Below are 24,807 nucleotides of genomic sequence, written 5' to 3'. Positions count from 1 at the left end.
CGCAATTACGTAGGTGTACGGAAAAACAGAGTTTTAGGTGCGCGGAGATCCTTCCCACTGTGTACTACTGGGGCTTTCCACAATCGACTGAAAAAATAAACTCAACGCACCCATACACGAGCTTGAAATGCAACGATTACCAAACAGATACTTGAAAGTGAAAGTCCCTGAGGTGTTAATTAGTTGGGGGAACATTTATAGATTAAAAACTTATTCTTTCCTGCACAACCATCGATAAGCTGTTTATACAAAGTTTCGTCAGAACTGCTGACAAATGCAAGTAGTGCTTGTTCTTGGAAAATTATTTATCAGTTGCATGATTTTGTCGATCGTAAAGCTTGGTAAATTAGTTCAAGAAATTTCCCTCCTATCTCTTTCGTGCATTGGGAAAATTTAAGGATGGACAATTACAGCTTGTGAAGTGGCTTCTTTGTCCATGTCATTTCTGACCACGTGGTGTGATTTTATTTTATTTTATTTTTTTGTCCATCCAGTGGCAAGTAATTGATGCTGTATGTACCGGAGGATGTACGAATTTTTCAATAATAATTTTGCAATTGTTGTCCATTTGAATCCAGAGGTATACCTTGCCCAAGTATACGAAGGAGCGAAGCATGAAACTCGCTAATTTTCACGACAGAGAAAACGTACTAATTTTACTCAGTGAGTAGCTTAACCTTGAGGTATCGATGTGTACATTTTTCTCGGTAAAAGGTAATATTATTATCGCATAGTTACAGCAGCGCTACAATACATATTGCCTTTAGTTGTGAAAAACGCGTTTGCCCGTGACGATGGATAAGTTTAGTTTTACACCACCCAGAAATTGAGCGCTTCAAATAGTACTGTTTCCAGAATCTTATTCCCACCTAGAAACGATACACATCACCCGCGAGCACACGCTCTTTTCAGTTCCTCGAAGAATTGCTTTATACCCCCATCATTTATTCACACAATCAATTTATTTTTACTCTAAGGTCTCCGAGATGGGTTGTAATATAATGGGAGGAAATAATTAATTCAATACTTTTGCCGGGGGGTGATTTCCTCAGGCTGCGGCTATAAAACGCCGTGACCCAAATTACGACGCAATTCCGAAATCGACCTGATTTCTTTTTGCTTAAATACCGGTTGGCTTTGTTTCTGCTGTTCTTCGAAAGCTCAAGCGTTTTTTTCCATCGTGGATATATACACACACCATTAATTGTAAGCACCATTGGATTATTATATTTCTCTTTATTTCCGAGGAAATTAAATTGATTATGGGTGTAATTTGGGCTGATGGCGTGGCGACGATGATGCTACAATTATCAAGGAAAAACCCGTGAACGATTTTTCGTGCTGCTCGTATCTTTATTTCCGGACTGTACGATCGGTCGTTAACCGCCTGCTTATTAATATTTTTAATTTACTCTATTCAAAACACCCACAGCGCGGGCTGTTGTTCTATAAATAAAAACAAATGTCATTTGTTTGTAGGGTGGGTCACCCAGTCCGGGGTTTTACCAAGAAATTAACGTGCGGTGAAAGGATGATGAATTAGCGATGAGCTGCCGCAAGGGTTGTGTGAAAGGGTTGACAATAAAATATTACTCGATATCGCTCTATTCGAAATTCGGTGGATTATTTACCAGCATCTCAATATTTATCCATTTCGGTGCTAAATAAATTCGGTAGTGTAGATACACGATTAAACAAACGTCCCGCTTCAGTGGTTAAACGGCGAGACAAAATGATAATTTATTCGCGCATTAATATTTGACCATCGGTAATGGCTTATTAAATTCAAACGGGGGTGTAATTAGCCATGAATTTATCATGCGTGCAACAACGGTTGACCATCGTAAAACTAGGCTGGATCAAGAGCTTTACCCCCATCGCTGCTTTCAATGCATTCGTCAAAACATAAAGTTCTATTTATCACACGGGCGATCAAGATAAAGATAGTGTAGTCCGTTACTGGCCTTCATAAATAACAAAAGTGGGATACTATACGACGACGGTGTTGTTCATCAAGAGAATAATTGTTTTTTTTATGGAAAAAGACTGTAAAAGTGTAAAACGTAACGATCAATAATTGGAATAAATTATTTGCACACACTTATGATTTATTTTTCAATTGTTTATTTATGAATCTTCGTGAGGCATTTAGAGTACGAATCTCAGTATTATGAGTGAATAAAACAAGATGTATAAATATAAAAATAACATAACAATATTATTGACCATTAAAATACATAAAATATTCTCTGGATCCCTTGGAGTAAAAATTTATTTACTTCTCACTTATGCACGCTAAATATTTTTGTTAAACATTCATCTACTCGCATTATTTTTGAATCCACGACTATAAATTTAGGTTGAACTTATGATAACATAAATTTCCCGTTTAAAAATGAATGTTTGTTACTTAAAATAATAACATAGTGGAAAATTCAATCTCTACACAACATACGTAAATCATAAATGTCAAACCACGCGATCCTCTAACGTTAGTTCCTCATTCTGAATGACATGCCCTCTTCAACCCAGTTTTCCAAATATTTGTTCACGTAACGTCAATTTGCGTCACATACATCGAGCCCTTGGTCATGTATAACCCTCCAAAAAATATTAGGTAATTACAAGAAAAAAAGTGAATAAATAAAAATGTATCAGTGCCTACTCGAGTGTACTGTATAGTCCCTTCATACGAAAGCCCCGAGGCTATATTACACTAGTTCTCAAGCGGTAGATACCACGGCGATCGATGTTTCATATACGAAAAACGCGAACACCCCGCACGGCTGAGCTTCGATTATTTATGAGCTCTAGCTCTACACTCGTGCCTTTCGAGCTGCACTCTGTATACACGCACACTTCGTGTAATGGAGTCCGACGTCAGTACAGCGAAATTTTTCGAAATCTGCACTACTACAGTCGTGTTGGATCCTCATTTATATTTTTTTGTTATTTTTAATGATTAAACTTGAGATTCATGCATTTGGTCGTTTAATTAATTTACTCAAAATGTAAAGCGCTACCGTTAGTTGGCCTTTGTTAACATGTCGGAAATTTAAATGAAATTATTAATGAATAAATTGCAGTATCTATACTCAATAGAAATTTCAGATTACAACGTTCGACGGAAAAGTTTTCGGGGACGATTTTGGGAAATTGCGTTTCATTTCGAAATTTATGAAGTTTCCACCTGGATGTTGTAATTACATCAGTTAATCAATATCTTTTGAAAAACTAGTTTGGTTAGAATTGCTCATGTTATCTTGCGTTAGGTATTTTTTTACTCTATTTTCTAGAAAAGTGTATTTTAATTAATCAATACTTTCTCAAAGTTGTGTTCCATTCTCTTGACAACATTTTTTATACCTACACAACCTTATGGTAGCAGTGTAGCCCTCTTTTACAAAATATCGTGGAATACATGATTTAACTTCCAAAAAAATCTCTGACCGTCTTCTTCATACTGTCAGTCGTACAATAAATGAAATTTCATTATCTTCGAATTAATTTTTATTCAATATTTTTAACAAAAAAAAAAAAAAACCGATAGGCGGGAGCTTGAAAAATGTTTTACAAACGTGCGTACGTAAAAATTTATACAGTTACATAGTACCTTTAAGAAAATATCCTTAGAGTTTCAGCGATATTGTTAAAATGTAACTTTTTACTTAAAAAAAACCCCGAGAAAACTTTTATAAAAAAAACTGAAACTAATATTTTTATGAACTATCGATTGAAAGTCCAACAACAAAGAAACTCAGCAGCAACAAAATAAAAAAAAAGTCGAGCCAGTAGAAACTCAACACCTGCGTGAATTCCATTCCCTTGAAAGGTACGCCCCGTGACGGGGGTGTTTTAGGGTCGTCGTTCATGTATCTACACATACGTATGAAAATTACCATAAACCTACCGACAAAAATTTTGGCTACCACCAATTTAAAGCTCATCCACGTGCAAACAACAGCAGTCACGTAACCTACACAACAAAAGCCAGAACGCGTGGTTACAGTGCAGCGCAGAGAGCGCCAGTAGCAGAGAGGAAATGAAAAAGCTCCGTCGTACGCGAGAGACAGGGCGTTAGGGCACCTAACAGGCCGATAAATTCCGACGCGACGACTCCACCTCGCCGACGCGCGGCAAATAAATGAGAAAGCCCCCGAAGCGACGCGGAAGTCCGGATACGGATGGCCCTTATTAGGGGCGAGGGGTAGCAGTTAGCACCCACCGCGAGAGGCGGGAAACTTGTTGCTGGCGCCCCGCCTAATGGAGTCATTTTTCGCCCGAGACGCTCCCTCCACGGGGGCCTTAAATACCTAGGCGAAGGGAGAGGCTAAGGTTAAGGATTAGCCAATTACGATTGAATTACGCTGCTCTGTTGTGCCAGTGTGGGGGGGGGAGAGCCTTGGATTTATCGCCTCTTCCGCGGGATTATCTCGCTGCGTTGGCTTGATAAAACGAAGAGGAGTCGTCTCGGGAATGGAAGGCCGCTTTTAAGGGAGAATAATGCCGGTCATTAGCCGATTAAAAATGGGAGCTCTGTAATTGCGCCTCGGCCGCGCTTGCCCGCCCGATTTGTCATGTTCGCGCTCACTGTGCTATTAAGCCCGCGCGGTGATTCTATCTGCGGTTGATAGTGTTTTTGCTCCTTCTTGCCCGTGTAAAGTAGTTCTTCTCACGTAAGGACCGCATATTGTTTGGCCATGTGTTGGCTTACCAATGTTTTCCGAACAATTAGTGGCTTTCGTAGCAGTTAAAACAAATTTTTAACCAAGTTTACCGTCAACTACATCAGTTAGTTCATTATAGGGCTGCTATGGGGTATAACAACATGCCGCGATTCAAAGATAGATAAGCACAATCTTAGCTATACACTATGCATAATCTATATGCACTGCTCACACCCTCATCCGTAATTGTAACTCTGTATACTTGGATAATTTAGCATGTATTTTATTTTGTTCTATAATAACATACACACATCGTCTTCAGTGATTCCACGTACCTAGGAAACACACGTGGAGACCTCACTTGTTTTATTTTCCAGGTGGGTGGCACCTGGGCATATTTTTAGTATTTAACTGCCCAAGAATGATGTAATTATTTCATCTCAACATTTTTTACCCAATCGCCAACAACTTTTAAAAGTGACTAGTTACTAAAAAAAAAAAAAAACATAACACCATGTTTTTATGTTAACAATTGAAATACTTTTTTAGTTTACCGAACATGTATATTCCATTAAACTTCCGGGGAAACTGAGTGAAAAAAAAAAAAAAAATATTTTCAAGCAACATTTAGTCGACTGGTGTTGCCAACCTCTTTACGCTTTATTGGAAAAATCGTATTGAAACGACTGAGATACGAGTGTAATATAAATTACAAATCCACATAGTATCTCTTTTGTACAATGCGAAGGAATTATTCAACACATCGAGCAACTTGCTCGGACTCAAGTTAAACTGGCAAAAGCGTCGACAGTGCGTGTCAATTTTATATACGCATGCACAAGCGTATGTGTAAATAGTAGTACAATGACCCGAGTTTTAAAGTCACTTGGGTGTGTAAAACGTCCGAATAATACGAATAAAAATACTGTAAATTGTACGGTTTATGCATCAGGTAACACTAAGCTACGGAGTTGTCATTCATCTATAGAACTATTTTTGGACAAAAAATATTTTAATCTAACGTTCATGCACCCCAACGTCAATTCCGTCAACCTTCGAAATATAAAGTGTTGTTTGAAATGAACATGAAGATGTTCTCTGCTGCAGAAATCTCTTGGTTTCTGTTTCGCGCAAGCAGCACTTCAGCTCGTTACCTCCGTTAGGTTCAACCGACACATCATCTAAAATTAATGCGCATCCTTTTGTACACGAAAACCGCCCAGACAATCGAGCGAGACGTACATGTACTCCGCGAGTCGTTTCTTTTTCAAGTTTATCGAAAAACTTGGTCCCCCATCGCGCCGAAACTCGTGGCATTGGGTCACATTACTAATCCACGACAGACGCTCCGTGAATTATTCAGCCGTTTTCCTGAAAATTCATGAGCTCCCGTCGCTATACCGAGTCTCGGGCTCTCCACGAACGAAAAAAAAAAAAAAAAGGGAGGAGGCGGGGAGGCTCCGATGAATTTCCTGTTGCGGAGAACTCGTGATAATACAACGCTGCGGTCGGTACACGGAGAGCCGCGTGTGTTATTTTCGGCCCGTTGTCGGCGAGCCAGAAGAAGTCGAGCTGGTGTGTGGGTCTTGCCCCGTTTACACGCGTAAATTCCTTGCGGCCGCTGAATCAATAATTTATCACCGCTGACCAGAAAAGAACTTCGTTCCTCCGAGGAGGTTTGATTTCGTTCTCTTTTTGTTTTTTTTACCGATGATTTGTGCCTCCGTCGGTCCCATCGATTACGCGGTGAATCGGATTAGCCACACTGTTAATCCAAGCGCGTTTACATAACACGTTTAGAGTGTAAAATTCATGTTTTTATATAAAGCACATAGTGGTGGCGTGGATGAGAATTTGAAGAACAACTAAATCCACGATCCGCCAAGCGGTTAACCAGTTCCACTTTTAAGTGAGAAAAATCAACCCTGACGATTGTGTAAAATCTGTGACAGTAATGTTTTACTCTCTACAGCCTTCTTATGCCAATCGTTGGAGCAAAGAAATTTATTCAAGTATAAGGTGAAATAGTTTACAAAGTATTGCATTTTATGAAAACGGAAATGTCGATTACACGCTTTGAACGTGTACTTCAACACACTTGGATTTTACAGTATGATTTCAACTATGTATACTGCGGTCGCATGGCAACTGAGAAATTTTTCGATAGAGTCGCAACTGCGTCTTGGGACGACGACGGATCGATGATTGTATATCTGAGCTTGGCGTGACCTCGCTGCCCGCGGATATTAATTGACGGCTGAAGGCTTGACGGGATTTCGTCTGATACCCACTTTTATAAATCGTTTGAGCGATTTTGTGGCAAATTTTAAGGTTCGTTGCCTTTACCGATTTAGATTATAATATCAATGACATGTGACTGGTTTTTTACCAACACAAGTATTGCGTCTTTGTTTTGCTGAAGGATCGAAGAGTTTGAACAATTTTTTTTACCAAAGAACGTGTAAACGTAGGACTTTAGAGTTGAGCCAAATACAAGAATTTTGATATCCTTGGCAATAAAATTGTTTGCAAAGTACTTGCGCCATTCGCACACAAGCAAAATTATCAAACTTTTTAAGGCAAGTACACGTGCCAAGACCCATTTTCTGAAGAACCCCGTATAGTGTTGCCCATCGCAAGGGAGAGCGATAAAAAACAGGACATCTACGGCGAAGATGGCAAAAAAAAAAAAAAAAAAAAAAAAGACACTTGGCTCGTTTTACGATACTCAAACTGTATCGCGCGGCATATCTCTTTCTTTCGCCTTTTTTCTTCCGTACGCCCTGTACATCTTAAATAATCAATTTAGCCGGAAAGGCAACCCATAATCGTAACCGCAAGTTAGCGCGGCTTTATATACGTCCCTTGGGCAACTCTGTATACATAAAAGCACATTCCGGAGGCGTATAAATATTTCGAGCTTACGCAGAAGAGAGCAAAAAAGGGAGTGTATATGTACAGGTGTGCGTACACCTCTCAGGCTGACCATATCTGTGGTCGTACTACTTGCGATTTACACACGCACGGGGACACGGTGTGGAGGGTGTTTGTATGGCTGCGATTGTTCAGTTTACTTCTCCATCCACGTAATTTCTCTGGAACAATCCAGAGGAGTGAACGATTGCGTTGGAGTTAACAAAGGGGTTAAACTATCGATAAAGTTTGACGGGTAAAAAATGTTGTTAATTTTCTTTTATTTTTTAAATTTAATAAAGCAATGATTCGGTTACAGTTGATTCTACGAATTTCAAGATCTACGAGTTTTGAAAATAAATTATGACTTTCGACGCGATTCTCATGAAACATTCACTTGTGATATAATTCGAGCGACGGAACTTTCTGGTCTATAGGTGACTTACAAAAGCACCCCACGACTCTACTGTCAACTGATTTAAAATGAAAAAAAAAAAAAAAAAAAAGAAAATTTAAAATCATAGTGATTAATAATTTATGTTGGTGGTAAATATTGTATAGAAATCAGCTTACGTTGTGCCTCGGTGACCAAGAATTGCACATAATAGAAGCATCTTCTAGTATCCGGCTCTGTAACATAAAGATATACCACCACATTTAATTTCAACATTTCCACAAGAACATTAATCATTAATGAAATTTAGCATTGAAAACTTTGCATTACGCATTAATTATATACAGCCCCCCCCCCAAACAACTTTTATGATTAAGTAGTCAACATGAGCCTCAAGTCAGACAAATCTCTGTTGCGTCAATGTAGTGCACTATTATCAATCACAACATAGCTGCGAATAATCCAAGCGACCGACCTAATGGAAAATCAATAGCGTCGTCTGCGGCGCATCCGTATATAGATATGGAAAATCCGTCGCTTGCATAAAGCATAAAGCAGCGACGGGACAACGTCGGCGGTGGTACATGCGACCGAATTAAAAAGCGCCTATATTTAAAAGTGCAGCCAGTCGATGTGTATACCAGTCCGGCCTGACAGAATCGGGCCAGCGCGTAAATTAAATGAGCACCGAGTGCACGGCGACGACGCCGTGGAAAGTGGGTAATTCGATACATTGGGTCGCTTATATCGATGCAGATGGGAAGAAAAAAAAAGAGTGTCTACTGGAACATGGGGTGGCTAGACTGACTATTTTTTCCTTTTTCATGGGGATAATTGTGACTCACGAGAAATTTTTTTTTTTTAGGTATGATCGTTCTACAGAAGTGCCCTACATTTTTACTAGAGAAATGAGTACCATCAAATATCAGTTCTTGGTGTAAATTTTAGATCCAAAGTGTGAATAATTAAAAAAAATTATTTTTGTAGTATATTGAAAGTCAAAAAAGAGCTGTTCCAAAAATATTAAAAAAAAATTGAGTCTCACGCTTTTGATTTCAGAACAACGCATTTTTTTCATCCTCATATTTTATTTCCCTGTAATCTTTAAGCTTTCAAGATTCAAGAAGTGGGTAAAAAAAGAACTTACGAAAAAAGGTAACTGTTTTTATGTGTTGCGTAGGATTCTATGGTCTTGGGGTGCGCACGAAGTAAATAGTCGAGGAACTAGTATCAATGTCTTTATTTATGCAAAAACGAGAGAAGAGCGCGTCGTGTGTGTACGACCTTCGTCCTTGACGGTTCCAACCAGAGAGAGTGCTCCTTTCAGCATCCTATCTGCTTATCCTTTCGCTCTCTCCCACAACAACCATTTGTAGTAGGCCCCAAAAAGAAAGGGCGCACGTAAATGTAGCTATGATATCGTATGTGACATATGACTGATAGAAATCAGTTGCTTTACCCCTCAATGATAAAAAAGTCGAATAGTTTTTCAAAAAATATTAAACATTTTGTGCGGATTCAGTAAAATAATGAGTAATTTGTTTAAAGTAATTTGTACCTTTTACAAGTTTTATAATTATACTTTTTGCTTTGGTGAAAAATGCATCGGTCTCGTCCATAATAAAAGTTTTTAACATTTAAATTTTTTCTTTTTTGTTATTGTTATAAAATATTTTTTGCCATGGAAATCGTTTGTTTTTTCAAAGGCTCTCATCAAAATATGTCATGTATCATACTCTTGTATTATTTTGACTCATGAGTATTTTTAATACATACTTTGACAAGTATTTTTTACAGGGCATGCAGTTTAGTGAACGACGAAAAAAATTGAAATAAAAACTTTTTGATAATTTTTCATACATAAAATTTCGTCAAAGATAAACCAAGTCTCGTTACAGATTCCCTAAAAATAAGTTGATCATGGCTATCACGTGTTTCCACAAATAGTTACTTCGAAACCTTATTATTTCCCTAATGAGCGTCCCAGACGCTACTAACAAGATACTTCCCTCCTTTACACTCACTGAAACTATAAAAAAAAAAAAAAACCTCTATTTTCCTCCCCGAGCCAAAGACAATAAGTGCATTCACATACACAATTGATGCATCGTCCGACCTCGTGCTTCCATTGTGGTACCAAAATAAAGAGAGAGTCCGCAGTTAATGACGTTGTCGTATATTTCGATATCATACCGCGTATAATCGATGCGTCTGGGTTAGGAGACTGCGCCGAGACTCGCGAGCCCACTGACAGCCGCCGCTGTTAATGTGCTGCTTCTGGGGCATCCCGGCGCTTGCCATGAATAAATAAATCGTCGCCTATCGTCCGGCTCCACGAGTTTATCTTATTCATTTCGATTTATTTTTCACTACTTTTTTCAAATTAAATTCAAAGGGACGTTAATCCCATTCATTTGCAAATGTTCGTAGTGACGTGGTCAGTAAAAATAAATAGGTAAGGAATCCAAACAGTTGTAGTTTGCTGACCAACCACAACTGAAAGTTTCAAACGTACTTCCTTGCATGAACAAACAACTGTACAATTACACAAACTGCTAACGTTAATTACAATGGAAAAAAAAAAAAAAAAAAAAAAAAAAACAAATAAATCTAAAAAAAGTATCGCACGGGAATTAGACTCATCAAATCGTTGGAAGGATCCTCGAAGCAGGCCAGATATTCCCGAGATGTTATCATCCGCGTTGCTGGTGCATAAAGTAAATTACCCCTCGCGCGAGCGCACACACGTAACAAATCTGTTTTATCACTCATTGGAACAGCAAACTCTTTTACAATCCAAACAAAGCTGTACTCTACCGCGGAAAAATGAAGGGAAAAATAAACATGGTTATCCGCTCGATCGTGACACAGTAAGACAATTCATGCCTGGAAGCGTACCTATACTCCGTAAGCGAGGAAAGAAGAGCGTATGTAGGAGGGGGGGAAAAAAATCAGCCACAGGGAGAACGAACAGCGGAATTATGATGCGGTGGTAAAGTTTGCGTGATGAGGGTAGGGGCCGTTGTTAATCGCGCATGAATAAATTGTTGCGATCGAGAGCCGATAATGATCGCACACATCTGTATACTTGTATACACACAGAGCAAAAGCGTGCATACAAGCACCTCTTACAAAGTCTCCCCTTTCCTCCCACGAACTTCTAATTTGTATGTCATGTATCGTTATGCGAACAGTCTAAAAAATGTGTTCTACTTGCACGTGCACGTATTTGAGTGGAAATGAATGGATGCAAGTCAGGGGGATTTGATTTGTTGTCATTGACCCTATATAGCCAGGGAGGCGCAAAGGATCGTAGGTTTCAACAAAATCCGAAGGGCTGCACATTCTGAAGTCTTGTGGAGACTTCTGAAGTCTTAGAATGACTTATTATCAAGTCTTTTTTAATGACTTTAAGTCATATGCACTCTTGAAGTCCCGGTAAAAACTCTAAAGTCTTTTGGAGACTTTTGAAGTCTTAGAATGACTTAGAATGACTTATAAAGACTTTTTTAATGACTTTAACTTACATGCACTCTTGAAATCCCGGTAAAAACTATGCAGTCTTTGAAAGACTTAGAAGGACTGATAAAGTATTTTTTTATGACTTTAAGTCATATGCACTCTTAAAGTCATAGTAAAAACTCTGAAGTCTTTTGGAGACTTTTGAAGTCTTAGAATGACTTATTATCAAGTCTTTTTTAATGACTTTAAGTCATATGCACTCTTGAAGTCCCGGTAAAAACTCTAAAGTCTTTTGGAGACTTTTGAAGTCTTAGAATGACTTAGAATGACTTATAAAGACTTTTTTAATGACCTTAAGTTATATTCGCTCTTGAAGTCCCGGTAAAAACTCTGAAGTCTTTTGGAGACTTCTGAAATCTTTGAAAGACGTAGAAGGACTTATAAAGTCTTTTTTAATGACTTCTAGAGTGCGCAGCCTCTCGACAAAACCACTTCAGTCTTCTTTCCCTGGGATTTAGATGAAGTTGGAATAAAAATACAAAGTGATGGCTGCTTACTTCTTTTCAACTCACTAGTTGCTAGCAGCTGCGTACGGGTTATATAGCCAGTGTTTAAATGTAATATGTCACTCAATGGGTATACTTCTTGATTAGATTAGATAAATTCTTCTAAACATGTGTAGGTTAAATTAAAACCCTATTATCTTATCTACTGAAGTAGTTAGACAAATGTGTTTATCAATATGTGGCAGAGGACAATCTTACCATCTTCGAATTAGAGATTTCCAAGAACAAAGCACTTTTTGTCAAAAGATTTTGTTTCTAGTGTACAAAAATTTTTTCTTTGGTTGGAATACGTTCCTTAAATAAAAATCGACAACCCCTCATAAACATGATCATAAGCTAACCACTTGGTAACCAATTGAGAATTAGGTACCTTGTGCTCTTCTCGAATCACGAAATCCCAAGTAATGCATACTGCAATCCTAACCAGACGAGTGGAAGGTGAAAAATTTCAATCTCACCTGATCCGCCACTCTCGTGCTGCTAAGTTTATTAAAAAACCAAGACATCCCAGTGCTGTCCAAAAAAACTCAAGACATTCAATTCACACCCACAGTCCCTTTCAGCTCTATTTCTCGTGTTTGCAACGCAATCAAACTTCATTGCTCCCGCCCACGTAAAGTGTACTTCGGACTTTTATTTTCCACGGACACAAAGCCCGAGTTCACCGGTCACTGATGCTCGTATTCCTTTTTTTCTTTTTTCGAAATTCCCACAGTAATCAAAAATCAAACAACTAAAGCGCACACCGGCAGCCATTGTCATACGACCATCGACTCGTAATGATGATGTACGAGAGTGCAAGTGGAGCGTGGGAGTACCGATTCGACCAGAGGGATAATTTTCTCTGCCTTACCCATACATACACTGACTCGAGCAAGCGAGAATCGCGTGACTGTCGAGAACACGGGACGCGATTCTGCGCTCTGAGGTATACGTTTTACTCGCAAAATGGGCTGGCATAGAGAAAAAGGGGTGAATTTTCTCCCGAGGATAAAGAACAAAGGGACTCGAAACCCGAGCTCGAGAAGGACAATGAAGCACGAGAATTTACGGATTTTTTCCTTTCACGTCTCTTTGCCCTAAGCTACCCACAGAGACGGTGGTCGAAGGGTTTTTTTCGTCTTTCGCCAGGAGCGCGATGTGGAAGATTTGCGTAAGGGAGAACTTCAATTATTATTCAAGTACACTGTTGACATCACAGGTGTCGTTGTCATTCCATTGGGCAACTCCATTGATACTCATTGCTCTGATGAATTATTTATGATTGCTTTCAATTAAAAATTCAGCTTTAAAAAGAAAAATCCTCACTCTGTATAGCGTAAATTTGTAATCCGACGAGCAAACGCGTACGTATAGAGTACAATGAAATTGAAAAAAGAAAAAAAGATCCCAGAGAAGATACAACGCACGGAGGGAGATAAACTCGGCACTTTATCCGCACGCTTCCCGGAAAGCTCATTTGTTATTGAAGCACCGCGCGAGAGCGAGTAAACGTTCGGGCGCTCGGAGAACACGACTTCACACTCCCGAGTATTTCTCTCTTTCTCTGTGAACCCGCGCAATTATCGGACAGACTCTCAACAATACAATTCAGACGTTCGGAGCAACATCACGCGTGATCGTCGTTATTTTACGATGCTTCATCAGTGATTAGGTAATCTGAAAAAATAAATACCCCAGTAAGTTTTGTTTCCTTTGTACCCATAGTTGTTTGATCCGTAAGAACACTGGTGCTCTATATCTACATGCATATTATATATTGTGTATATATCCATTGACAAGGGGGAAGGGGTTATTAGAGTATGCAATCGATTTCACTTTACATGGCTCCATTACTCTACACAGGTATCGCGGTACTTGGATAATATTATGCGAACGAATATAGACCATAACCGATAGTATCGATTCACCTCGTGCGTCGGCGTCAAACAACCATCTGTCTCCTTTACAAGAAATTTGTGTATTTGTGATAAATTTCTGTAAAAACAACTTTCACTTGATAGGCCTTTTGCGTGCATCGACACTGCCATTCAAGCGAGATTTGTTGTTCACTTTCTTTTTGTTGATGTTCAATTTTTACGTTTCATATCCCCATAATTCCATTTAAAACTCATCTCTCGGATTCTAACAGGAGGCGACATTACACCGTTGTAATAATAGGAAAAAAGTGCATTTGTACAAGAATTATCGTTTGTACTTCAACTTGAGTCATCGACGCTTCAAAAAATAGGTAGTTTTCCCGAACCATTCTCTTTATTAATATTTATTAATACGGATTAATTCTCTCAAAATATTTCATCCTTTTCCACACGAACCGATTCCATTTGAATGGAAACATTCCCCATTGTGAAAGTATTTAAGCACTGCGGTTACTTGGTAAACTCGAAAAATGATATAGTAACAATCTTGTAACGATCGTCTCAATGATAAACAAACAAAATCGATGTTGAAGTTACTCATCTTCGAAATGCTATAACTTTTGATGAAAAACGTCAAGTTAATAATAATGCGTTTGAATCGAAAACTGCTAAGCTATATATACGACTATCGTTTGGGTCTACAATTAAATCGCTTCACCGTTTGCTGCGGCTAAACTATTCATATGAAAAACGAAAAAAAAAATCAGCTGAAATCATCGCACTTGGAATAAAGTCACATTTTCCCTTATTTTGTTTTTGACGTAACAAATGTCATTTCCTGAAGTACTGTCAAAGCTCGTTCTCCGTAACCCATCAAGTCCCCCGTAGCCCAAGCTATACTCGTATACACGCGTAAAATCGATAGCCCGTGATTTGCTCACAGGCGGAAGGAAGGGGGTGTCCGCGGAAATCAAAAAATACGGGCGGACGCAAACACCGATCCTCATATATACGCGTGTACGTGCACACGCACACACGACATTATTCACTTGAGCGGCAGGGAAGGGGGGAGTAAATCAATCAGCTGAGGGGGCTTGAGTGGGTTTGATGGCCTGTTTGCCCGAGCGTCTGCGTGTGTATCTACGACTATATATACACAGTCGAGTGAGTACTACTTTTTAGGCTCGCGTGTGGGGGCAGAGCGATGCGGCTGATGAAGCCTGTCTCTTGCACGTAAACTCGCTTGGGTTTCTGTACCAGGTGCGCGTATGTTAACTTGTAAATTGACACTTTTTGTGTTTTGGTTCTTAATTTATGTTCAATCAATGATATTAGACGGAATGTGGGGGAAACATTAAATTTTTACTATTTACTACAGTGATGCCTTGTGCTTTATTTGGTGGAGATTTGGTCGGAGGAATAAGTTTACTTGTACATTTCCAGATAAAAGGTGTTTTATGCAAAAATTTTTTTTTCATCAGCAACTGAATTTATACATCACTTGTTGACTAAAATATTGGCTGAAAATAATTATTAATGATGTTATTTTACTGAATTTTAAATTTACGAATATGTTCCAAATTTTATTGACACGAATGTTTTTGGTGATAGCTAATGTATTGAGGACAGGACTCTTCTAGTCATGCAAAAAGACTTTTTTATGGTTTGTAATACATGTTAAATAAAAACTATGCAACATGTTTTGATTGCAAAAACTTAACAAGACCGTTTCTTATACAGAGAATGAGAGATAAACAATGTGACTACCAAAATTTTATTTTTATTCCCAATAAAAATGGTTGGTGACTTTTTAAAATCAAATATTTAAATATTATATTGTGTTTATCAAAGAAAACAAATTTTTTGAATTTTTAGTGTCTATGTACAATTATGGTGACAAAGAGACTATCGATAAAGTTTTTAAAATCCTTGTCTCAATTAAGTATAACGAGTTAAATATTCGAATTTTCAATTTGAAAATTTTTTTTTATCACAACTATAAAACCGAGTGTTACGTTAAATGTAGAGCGAATCATCAAAGACAACTTTATAAACGTAACCAAAAACATTGCGTATTGAAATAATCATTATAGTTTTGCAATGTTTTATTGTGTTTTGTATGAATGTTACATTGCAAACATATGCAAGGACTTAAACATGCACATGCTAGACTACTTGTGAAAAATCAAAAAGTATGTTCGGTGTCAGCAGTGCGAGTACAAAAAAAAAAAAAAAAACAGCCGCAACGGGACCTCCAAGCGCGTCCGCAAAGAAGTAGGGGTACCAAGAACTCGAGGCAGCAAAAGAAGCAATAGCGAAAAGCATAAAGGGCGACGGTAGAGTTGTATATAGCTGTTGGCCTAGAGCACCCGGACGTGTATATTGTACATACATATACGCCAACGTGTACGCGCAAGGGTTGGACTTAAGGTCGACGGGCGCGGCGACGAGCTGAGGGACGACTCATTGCTATTGCAGGAGAAAAACACGGGCGCAAGAGGCAAATGAGGGAGCAAAGCGTCTGAAAGAGCGCCTCGCCGTCATCTCCGGGGCTAAAGCTCTAGCTAAAGGGAATTTATGAAATTTCGTGATGTAATATTCCGATTCGCGCGCTCGCGCCTTTTCTCCTCGTTTTCCCACTTTTTGTTTTTTTCTCTCTTTTTTTTTCTCCTCCCCGCGGATTTCTTCGAGCTCTCGCAGAAATGCAGTTTCCATGGAGGCGAAATTCGCGCCCGGGGAGGGAACTCCTCGTCTGAATTATAATGCGATGCCACGGCCGGAGACTCGTCCTTCTCTCTCGCTGCGTTTTCAACTTTTTGTTGTGATTCGTTTTTTTTTTTTTTTTTTCCAGCGTTGCGAGCTTCCCCCCCCCCGCTCGGCGTTTTTTCCCTTTCGTTATTTCGTTTGCCAAGCGTTAATGCAGTTACCTCGTTCCTCCGAGGGCCTGGAAAAAACTTTTGTGAGGCTGCTCAGCTTTTTATTCAGCTCGGCTTTTTTGTACACTCTTGAATAATTACCATGGACAGAATGGAGTTTTTTTTCTTTTTTTTTTCAAAGATATTCATGGAGTGGAACACGTGCAGTGGTGCATTTTTTATACTTCAAAATGACGTTCGGACGGCTTTGCGTGGAAAAATGATGCGTGCAACTCGCCACTTGAAGTTGGTGATTTTTACACAAAATATGGCACCAGCTACCAATACGAGTTTTTTTACAACGAGGGTGCGAATATTTTCCCTTTTCGTGCCTGCGTGGATCGATTTTACTTCACACCGTGTGCAAAGTATAGTGTTTTTCTGCACTAATTATGCGTGGAAAAGTGTCAAAGAATCGGTTCTGCCTACGATAAACATATTTAATGAAACGAAAAATTTCAATTACCAAACTGAATCAAAATTTTTTGCCTTCAACAAATAATGAAAAAAAAAGGGTATTTCTCTGTACCCGCTCCGTTTGTTTGTGAAACAAACTTTAATTTTCCCGTACCAGCCGTACTCTGTAATACTGTACGCTACGCTCGTTCGGCCAAATTACACCCCAACAGCAACACTCGTACCGTCGGGTAAACACACACACACTTACACGCTAAGGACGACTACAAGTTGAAAAATTTCTATTTTCAGTGTAAACAATTGAAAAAAAAAAAAAAAAACTGGCTTTGCATGTATAGCATGGGAGGGAAAAAAAGAGCTTTAACCGCCCACTCGTGTAAAACTGCGAGAGATTAAGCATCGAATATTCCGCCAATTATGTTTGCCCGGCTCATTTTCATAAATAATGTAAAGGGTGGTTGGCAGTGAAAAAAGAATTTAAAAAAAAATGAAAAAATAACCCCTCACAACATCGGTAGTCGATGACAAAATTACCCCCGAGCTTTTCATCGATGAATCCCAGCCCTCTGCACAATAAGAGGAGAGGAAAAAAAAAAAAATAAAAAAAAAAAGAGGGAAAGCGAGAATCGTCCTACATATCCATGCACGCGCGCGCGAGCGAGAGGAAAATCCGTGATTCCACCCGTGTAGGCTCTACACCCGCCAACCGAGGCCGGCCACGCTCATTGGCCACCACGCCGCGTACGCCCCCGCTTACCCCCACCAATCAGAATCTCTGCTACTGCTGCTCTCTCTCTCTCTCTCTTTCGTTTCGAGCTGGTACACCCACACACACGCATAACTGCACTCGCGCGTCTCTCTTTCTCTCTTGTTCTACTCCCTCTCTTTTATCGATCCGCACTCCCGTTTTCTCACTTTCGAGTCCGCCATGCTCGTCTCTCTCGCAGATCCAACTGCTCTGTGTGCTATATACAACAGTGTATACGCATATAGGTTCATGGGTATATAATATAGCGCGGGAGTGAATCCTCTCGGTCTGAGAATTAGCGGAACAATGGGGATTAGAGAGGCTGGTTATTACGTGCATGTGCGGGTTTTGTTCTCGAGGAGAGGCTGTTCGCTGCATGCAAGTCCTTGGAGGGGGTAAAAAAAAGGGGCGATCTAAGTGCCCATGGTGAGAGAAATGTGCAAAATTTCGGGACTCTTGAGGACTCGTAACATTATTGATTGCGTGTTGTTGAGTTTTTCGATATTTCGAATCATCGAAGGTAAATATAATTATCATCATGATAAACTCATGGTTCACAGCCTTTTTATTGAAAAGATATTGAATGTAATTTTTAACCATACGAATAGTTTTTTAGGGGGTAGTTAATAAAATTAAGCTAGTGGAGATGTCACGTCACTTAGTGGCGTTTTTGTTTTAATAATTCAGATGTCAGTTTAACTTTTTGCTTCAACATTGTACATAACAGACAACTAGGATATTCTCAATTGTTGAAATTGTTGTTGCTTTTACGTTTGCTGTCGTGATAAATCTGTAAACTTGTGATATTTGCTATTTATAATGTATTGGATCCTCTAAAGTTCTGAAATCACGCACCGTCTTATCATCAGATGGCGCGAGAGCCTAAATCGGATTTAAAATTTTTTTTCTTGTCATCAAACCTTTATTTTCATCCAACCAAATTTTGTTGGTTCCAAATGTTGTTTCCGAAGAAATACACAATAGTACTACAACAATACGTTCCAAGCCGTCATAAGGATCGCTAAATTGTATAAAATGCACTGCAAAAGTGCATCCATCGAAATTGTTAGCAAAATTAACTGGGCAAAGAAATTTATGATGCAAAAAGTCAGGTCCATGCAAAACGTTTATGTCACGAATGCGGTAGAATTTTACAAGCATTTTGAATACGTGATAAAATGAATTGCGTTTTTTACGTGGTCTCCCTGCCCAATTTGCACTATGGGGTGCATGAGTTAACTAATTCAATAACTTAGTTTAATAGGTTCGACAATATTTTACATTCAATACGATACATGAACGAACCATTAGTTTTATACTACATGCTATAATTTTCCGTTTATAATGTACTAGATTTATAGGTTGATTTTCACGTAATCATAGTCAATCAATTAGGATGATGCTGCCTGCATGAAAACTTGTCGGAAACAATAATAAATTTTCAAAGAATAAATGAGGTGTCCCAATAAATGACAAACAAGTACATTTTTTAATTGTTGAAACAAAAAAAAAACTAAATGTTGAAAAAAAAAGAAAAATTTATATATTCGTTGCTGAAGTATGTAACTTCTGTTCTGGTTCTGGGACTTATTGTTTCCCAGGCAATAACTACTACATTTATATACTTTAACTTGGGTTATTTCAAAATTCATGTTTACTTTAATGTTTTTGGATTGATCCAGTACTTGGTAAACTTAATTTCAAAGTTTTTTCAAGCATGTTTGTACATAAAAAAAAAAAAAGCCCCAAAATAGTAAATAAAACTTGTGATATGATTATCGTCCTGGACATGTATACCGGTATAGCCTATTTTATACACAAAAAGTACAGAAATATTAATTTATCGATCAATAAGTAGTAAGGTGGATGTCCCAGTACTCGCTCACTTAAGCAGACGAAATGTCCCAATAGTCGGTCACTTTTTTTCTTTTATAGGCCTTCGTTATATTTTCAATTGGGTTTGTACGTTAACTTGTATTGAAAGTGTAATTGCTTAGTGTCTGAATAGCTACCCGATTTATATATGTTATGAAAATTTATACTGAAAAAATCAGCCAGATGACCGACTATTGGGACATGACCGAGTACTGGGACACCGACCTTATATCTTTACTTTTTAACCACTTGAACAAAAAAGCTAACCATTACTACAAAGAAGAAAGACAAATCCCTTATTTTCCCTCATCATCAATTATTACCCTATATCTCTCCGCCTCCTGCACCGAGTTAATGTCCATTACAACCAGTAGTCATTAAACTACGCCGCAATAACTGACGCACAGAACATAAACCCACCAGCTCTTGCCTATAATGGCTTTGTTCCATGTCTCCCGGAGGAGCTTGTACGTATACAAACAGTATGTAGGTATGTACCACAAGTGCGTGCTGTGGTCTCCTTCGCCATTCGTAAGTCGAAAGTGCCTTACTTATATGCTTAGACGACGGCACGTCAGCAATTATGTCCCTTTGCTCTTAACAGGACGACGCGGTTGGCCTTACCTCCCTTCGGTACCCTCATTGGCCACTTTGGGGTGAAGTTTATGGCTACAACAGTGAGCCGCATGGAAGTGCCTGGAAAATCATTTTTCATCTCACGTCTGCGGAAGACCGAGTAATTGGAAAAGTAGTGGGTGTATACACTCTTTTTTGGCGAGAAGTGGAGGGGAGGGTGTGTTTTATACTTGGCACGTAAGAAAAATGTAGGGATTACATTACGAGGTTACATAGAGCTTTTTGGGGTAGCCACATCTGAATTTTTTTTTTTTTTATTGTTTGGTTTCGTTTTTTACCAAAGGTCATTGAAAATTACAGATGCATGTGTGGATTTTATTGGGACATTTTGTAGGTGTATGTTACGCCCAGTGGATGGGATTCATTGTGGATGTTTGCATACTGATTGTTAATATTTAAGTCTTTCATTATTCGTTAGTTAACTAACAATTGTATAATACAAAAGAGGTGCCCTTAGAAATATCTCGATAGCTAATCCTGCTTTATTCAAGCTTTTTTCCCTTCGTTTTTCCCTCCATTGCCAAGCATAGATCATTTGTCTAGAATAATGTCATAATGATGAATACGCTTTGAAAATATATGTATGAAAAACATTCTCGTGCTTTTAATATTCCATTGAAAAATTAAAATAGAAAAAGTATTTGTGTACAACAATTTTCTCATTACTCATTGAATGAAGACAGTGACGAATATCACTTATACTTAATTCTACGAATGTTGCAACGATCAAGTGTCACTAATATACGAAAATGCCAGAGATTACACACGATTTAACAAAGCGTACGAACGAGTAGTACATTCTTATGCAGTATTTCGTAAAGTACGTGTAGAATATTTCGTGCATGTGCATTTTATGTATGGACAATTTATTCTATTTTATGTACTTATGATAGTGCCATTACGCCACAAAAAGAGAAAGTATAGACGTTTCCAATTATAGAGGGTGTCGTACTTTCCCTCCGAGTTCTGGTATTAGTAAGCTAAAACCGATACGTTTTTCTGCGACTTCAGGTTTAAAAGTGCAACTCAACCTTCCAGAAATAATTAGATTAAGGGCTTAGTATAGAAAAGTATATTGACCCCCGCCTCTACCGAGTACTTGCCTCCGAAGCTAAAGTTATTAAATATGTTAAGATGAAGGGAACAAAATTATAGAAAATTGATAGTTTTATTATTCTCATAAATGTGATCTAATGATAAATATTTGCGTTAAGATTGTATGATCAAGTTTTATCAATGTATCGTTACTTTGTTAAACGGACAACCTTAATCGGAGGACTATGTGTATTTTGTTCTATTAATATTCCAGAGTTTCATTAGATATGGAAACTGATATATATTTTTTGTCTTACAAACAAAGTAACTTGGAAATTACCTTCGACTAAAATAATCATAATAAAAACAACAGTTTAGTCGATGACTTTGTTATTTATTTCACGAAAGGCTAACCAGTTGTAAGTACTCGTACGGTGATATCGAGGCGAGATGTGCAAACAGAACCTGAACGAAGCAAGTCCAAATATAAACAAGTGTGCGATAGGCCGTTATGACCTGCATATTTTAGAAGCTCATTCATATTGCACACACAGCACGTATGGGTAGGGGTAAACGCACCATCTACCGTACACCCGTAAATTCACTTTATTTTGTTACCATGATTGTAAGACAATTTGATACTAAATATTGACTCAGTAAATTTTCAACTGTTATTTAGGATCTCAAGAGAGCACTGAAATTTTTTTGAGGTGTAAGAGCTTGTTAAAATGATTTTATAATAAAAATATGAAATAAAAGTCGTGTTCCTATTTCCGTACTGCCGTTCTCATTACCGGACCCCATCTACCGTACGCGTTCCTATTACCGGACCCCATTCACCGTTTGACGACAGATTTGATTATAACCTCACATTTTTGTTTACAACTGCATATCGATCTCAGTGCCTGCTACATAAATCACGATGAAAATGTCAAAAGCAAAGAAAGATGGAAAATTGAAAATTAAGGAAAAAACGCCAAGTCAATTATGCAATTTAAAAAGATAGCAGACAGAAAAATCAAAAAAGAAAAACAATTACAGAGAGAGAAACTAAGATTAGAAAAAAAAAATAAAAAATTACGAAAGCAAGAAGAGAAGTTAAAAGCCATTGTAAAGAGAAAAAAAGTCTGTTGAGGAAGATTTAATGGACGAGACAGAAGTTATTAATTTACAAAAGCAGATTGGAGAACTTCAAGAGAAACAATTAAAACTAAACCAAAAAAGAAACAAAGATCCATCATGAGTAATTTTTGTAATGCAAGTTATTCTTGAATAATTTTTGCCAAGTGATGTTTTATTTAGTATTAATAGATTTAATTGTCGTTAAGCTGAAACTAATCTAAGTTTAATTACTGCTTGTTTATATGAAATAACTTATTTGCATTTATTGAAAAAAAATTTATTCATTAAAAAGATTTCTGTTTCATATCATGAGATATTATTGCTTTTAAATATTTTAATTAGACTGACAAAAATCAGTAAAAAAGCTTAAGACTATAATAGTAATCAACTTACGATGTTATGAATATTCAAGAATAACTTGCACTACAAAAATTACTCATGATGGATCTTTGTTTCTTTTTTGGTTTAGTTTTAATTGTTTCTCTTGAAGTTCTCCAATCTGCTTTTGTAAATTAATAACTTCTGTCTCGTCCATCTTCCTCAACAGACTTTTTTTCTCTTTACAATGGCTTTTAACTTCTCTTCTTGCTTTCGTAATTTTTTTTTTTTTTTTTTCTAATCTTTGTTTCTCTCTCTGTAATTGTTTTTCTTTTTTGCTTTTTCTGTCTGCTATCTTTTTGAATTGCATAATTGACTTGGCGTTTTTTCCTTAATTTTTAATTTTCCATCTTTCTTTGCTTTTGACATTTTCATCGTGATTTATGTAGCAGGCACTGAGATCGATATGCAGTTGTAAACAAAAATGTGAGGTTATAATCAAATCTGTCGTCAAACGGTGAATGGGGTCCGGTAATAGGAACGCGTACGGTAGATGGGGTCCGGTAATGAGAACGGCAGTACGGAAATAGGAACACGACTTTTATTTCATATTTTTATTATAAAATCATTTTAACAAGCTCTTACACCTCAAAAAAATTTCAGTGCTCTCTTGAGATCCTAAATAACAGTTGAAAATTTACTGAGTCAATATTTAGTATCAAATTGTCTTACAATCATGGTAACAAAATAAAGTGAATTTACGGGTGTACGGTAGATGGTGCGTTTACCCCTATACACGTTAGGAAGAAAGAGACATACAGATGAGAGAAGAATGGTAGGGGTTAAAATGCATACAGAACGGAATTTATATAAATGGCAATTTCAGTAATCGAAACGGAATTATCGGCCTGTGTCTACGATGCTGTTTGGTTTTCTTTCTCACTCTTAGTTTTATTTCCCGCACTTAGTATTTTACACGGTATATACACCGAGATTCGTTTTATTTAACTACTAATACAGTTAATTTCTGATAATCTAATTTATGACATTGTGAATAATTAAAGGTATTTTCGTAGCATGGTTTGTAAAGTTACCAAAACGTACTAAAAACATTTTTATGAGTTGTCAGTTAACATGATCTATGATAACTACAAGGCAGCTTTTAAACTGCTGCCATAAAGAATATGGTATTGCAACGTTCAAAACCCTATAGTCCAGCCATACAATATGACCATACACAAAATGTATTATAATGAAGAAATCCGTATTTATCCTTTCAAGTTTAGACTATATATATTTAGTTTTCATAAAATAATTAATGTTCATTGTTTTAATTTGATTGTTATATAATACATGTATTCTTTTAATAGTCAGTAAATGAATACTGTTACATGATAAACAATGTATGCTTTTTTTGCTTAAAGCGATTTAGATATTCCATTAAAATATTAATGTACTGTAATACTAATGTAAGTATTATGATGTGGCTATTATCTTTTGCTTATACGTTAAAAAATTGATGAACTTTGAAAAAAGTTCAACGAACCTCGAAAATGCCTGTGTATTTTTTCCTTCGAAAAAAAAAAAAGAAAAAGTAAGTAATGTTATAGCAATGAAATATTGGCTGTTTGGTATTATATACGTAAGTGAAAACGCACATTACTTTGCACTATCGGCATGAAACATATTACTTCGACAAATAGCGAAATTTTAAAACGATAAAGATAGTGCCATTAGTGGTAGATATCTGTAGACATCGGCTTTTACATTACGACACAAATTCTAAGGCAGATAACGGCAAAAAGGCGCAATATTCTATGTAACTTTAAGTGCTTTAGCTCATAGTTTTCTCATGTTTACGAAGTTAGAGAAAATATAAG

The 24,807-nt window shown here is 37.5% G+C and overlaps 1 protein-coding gene across 3 annotated transcripts in view; it reads right to left on the bottom strand.

The window, feature by feature from the left end:
* Window positions 1–24,807, bottom strand: part of acj6 (abnormal chemosensory protein 6) — a 64,006-nt gene that overhangs the window by 11,294 nt on the left and 27,905 nt on the right. For all 3 annotated transcript variants that reach the window (XM_089597368.1, XM_014352932.2, XM_089597370.1), the window contains exon 2: window positions 8,154–8,210. In XM_089597368.1, coding sequence (XP_089453494.1) covers window positions 8,154–8,210 — 57 coding nt within the window. The remainder of the gene's footprint in view (window positions 1–8,153; window positions 8,211–24,807) is intronic.

The sequence above is a fragment of the Copidosoma floridanum genome, unplaced genomic scaffold, assembly GCF_036245765.1.
Source record: "Copidosoma floridanum isolate Cflo_tuat_1 unplaced genomic scaffold, Cflo_Japanese_pri ptg000032l, whole genome shotgun sequence".
In the NCBI taxonomy this organism is placed as follows: Eukaryota; Metazoa; Arthropoda; class Insecta; order Hymenoptera; family Encyrtidae; genus Copidosoma; species Copidosoma floridanum.
The sequence above is the reverse complement of the archived record's forward strand: the minus strand, read 5'-3'. Positions and strand labels throughout refer to the sequence as shown.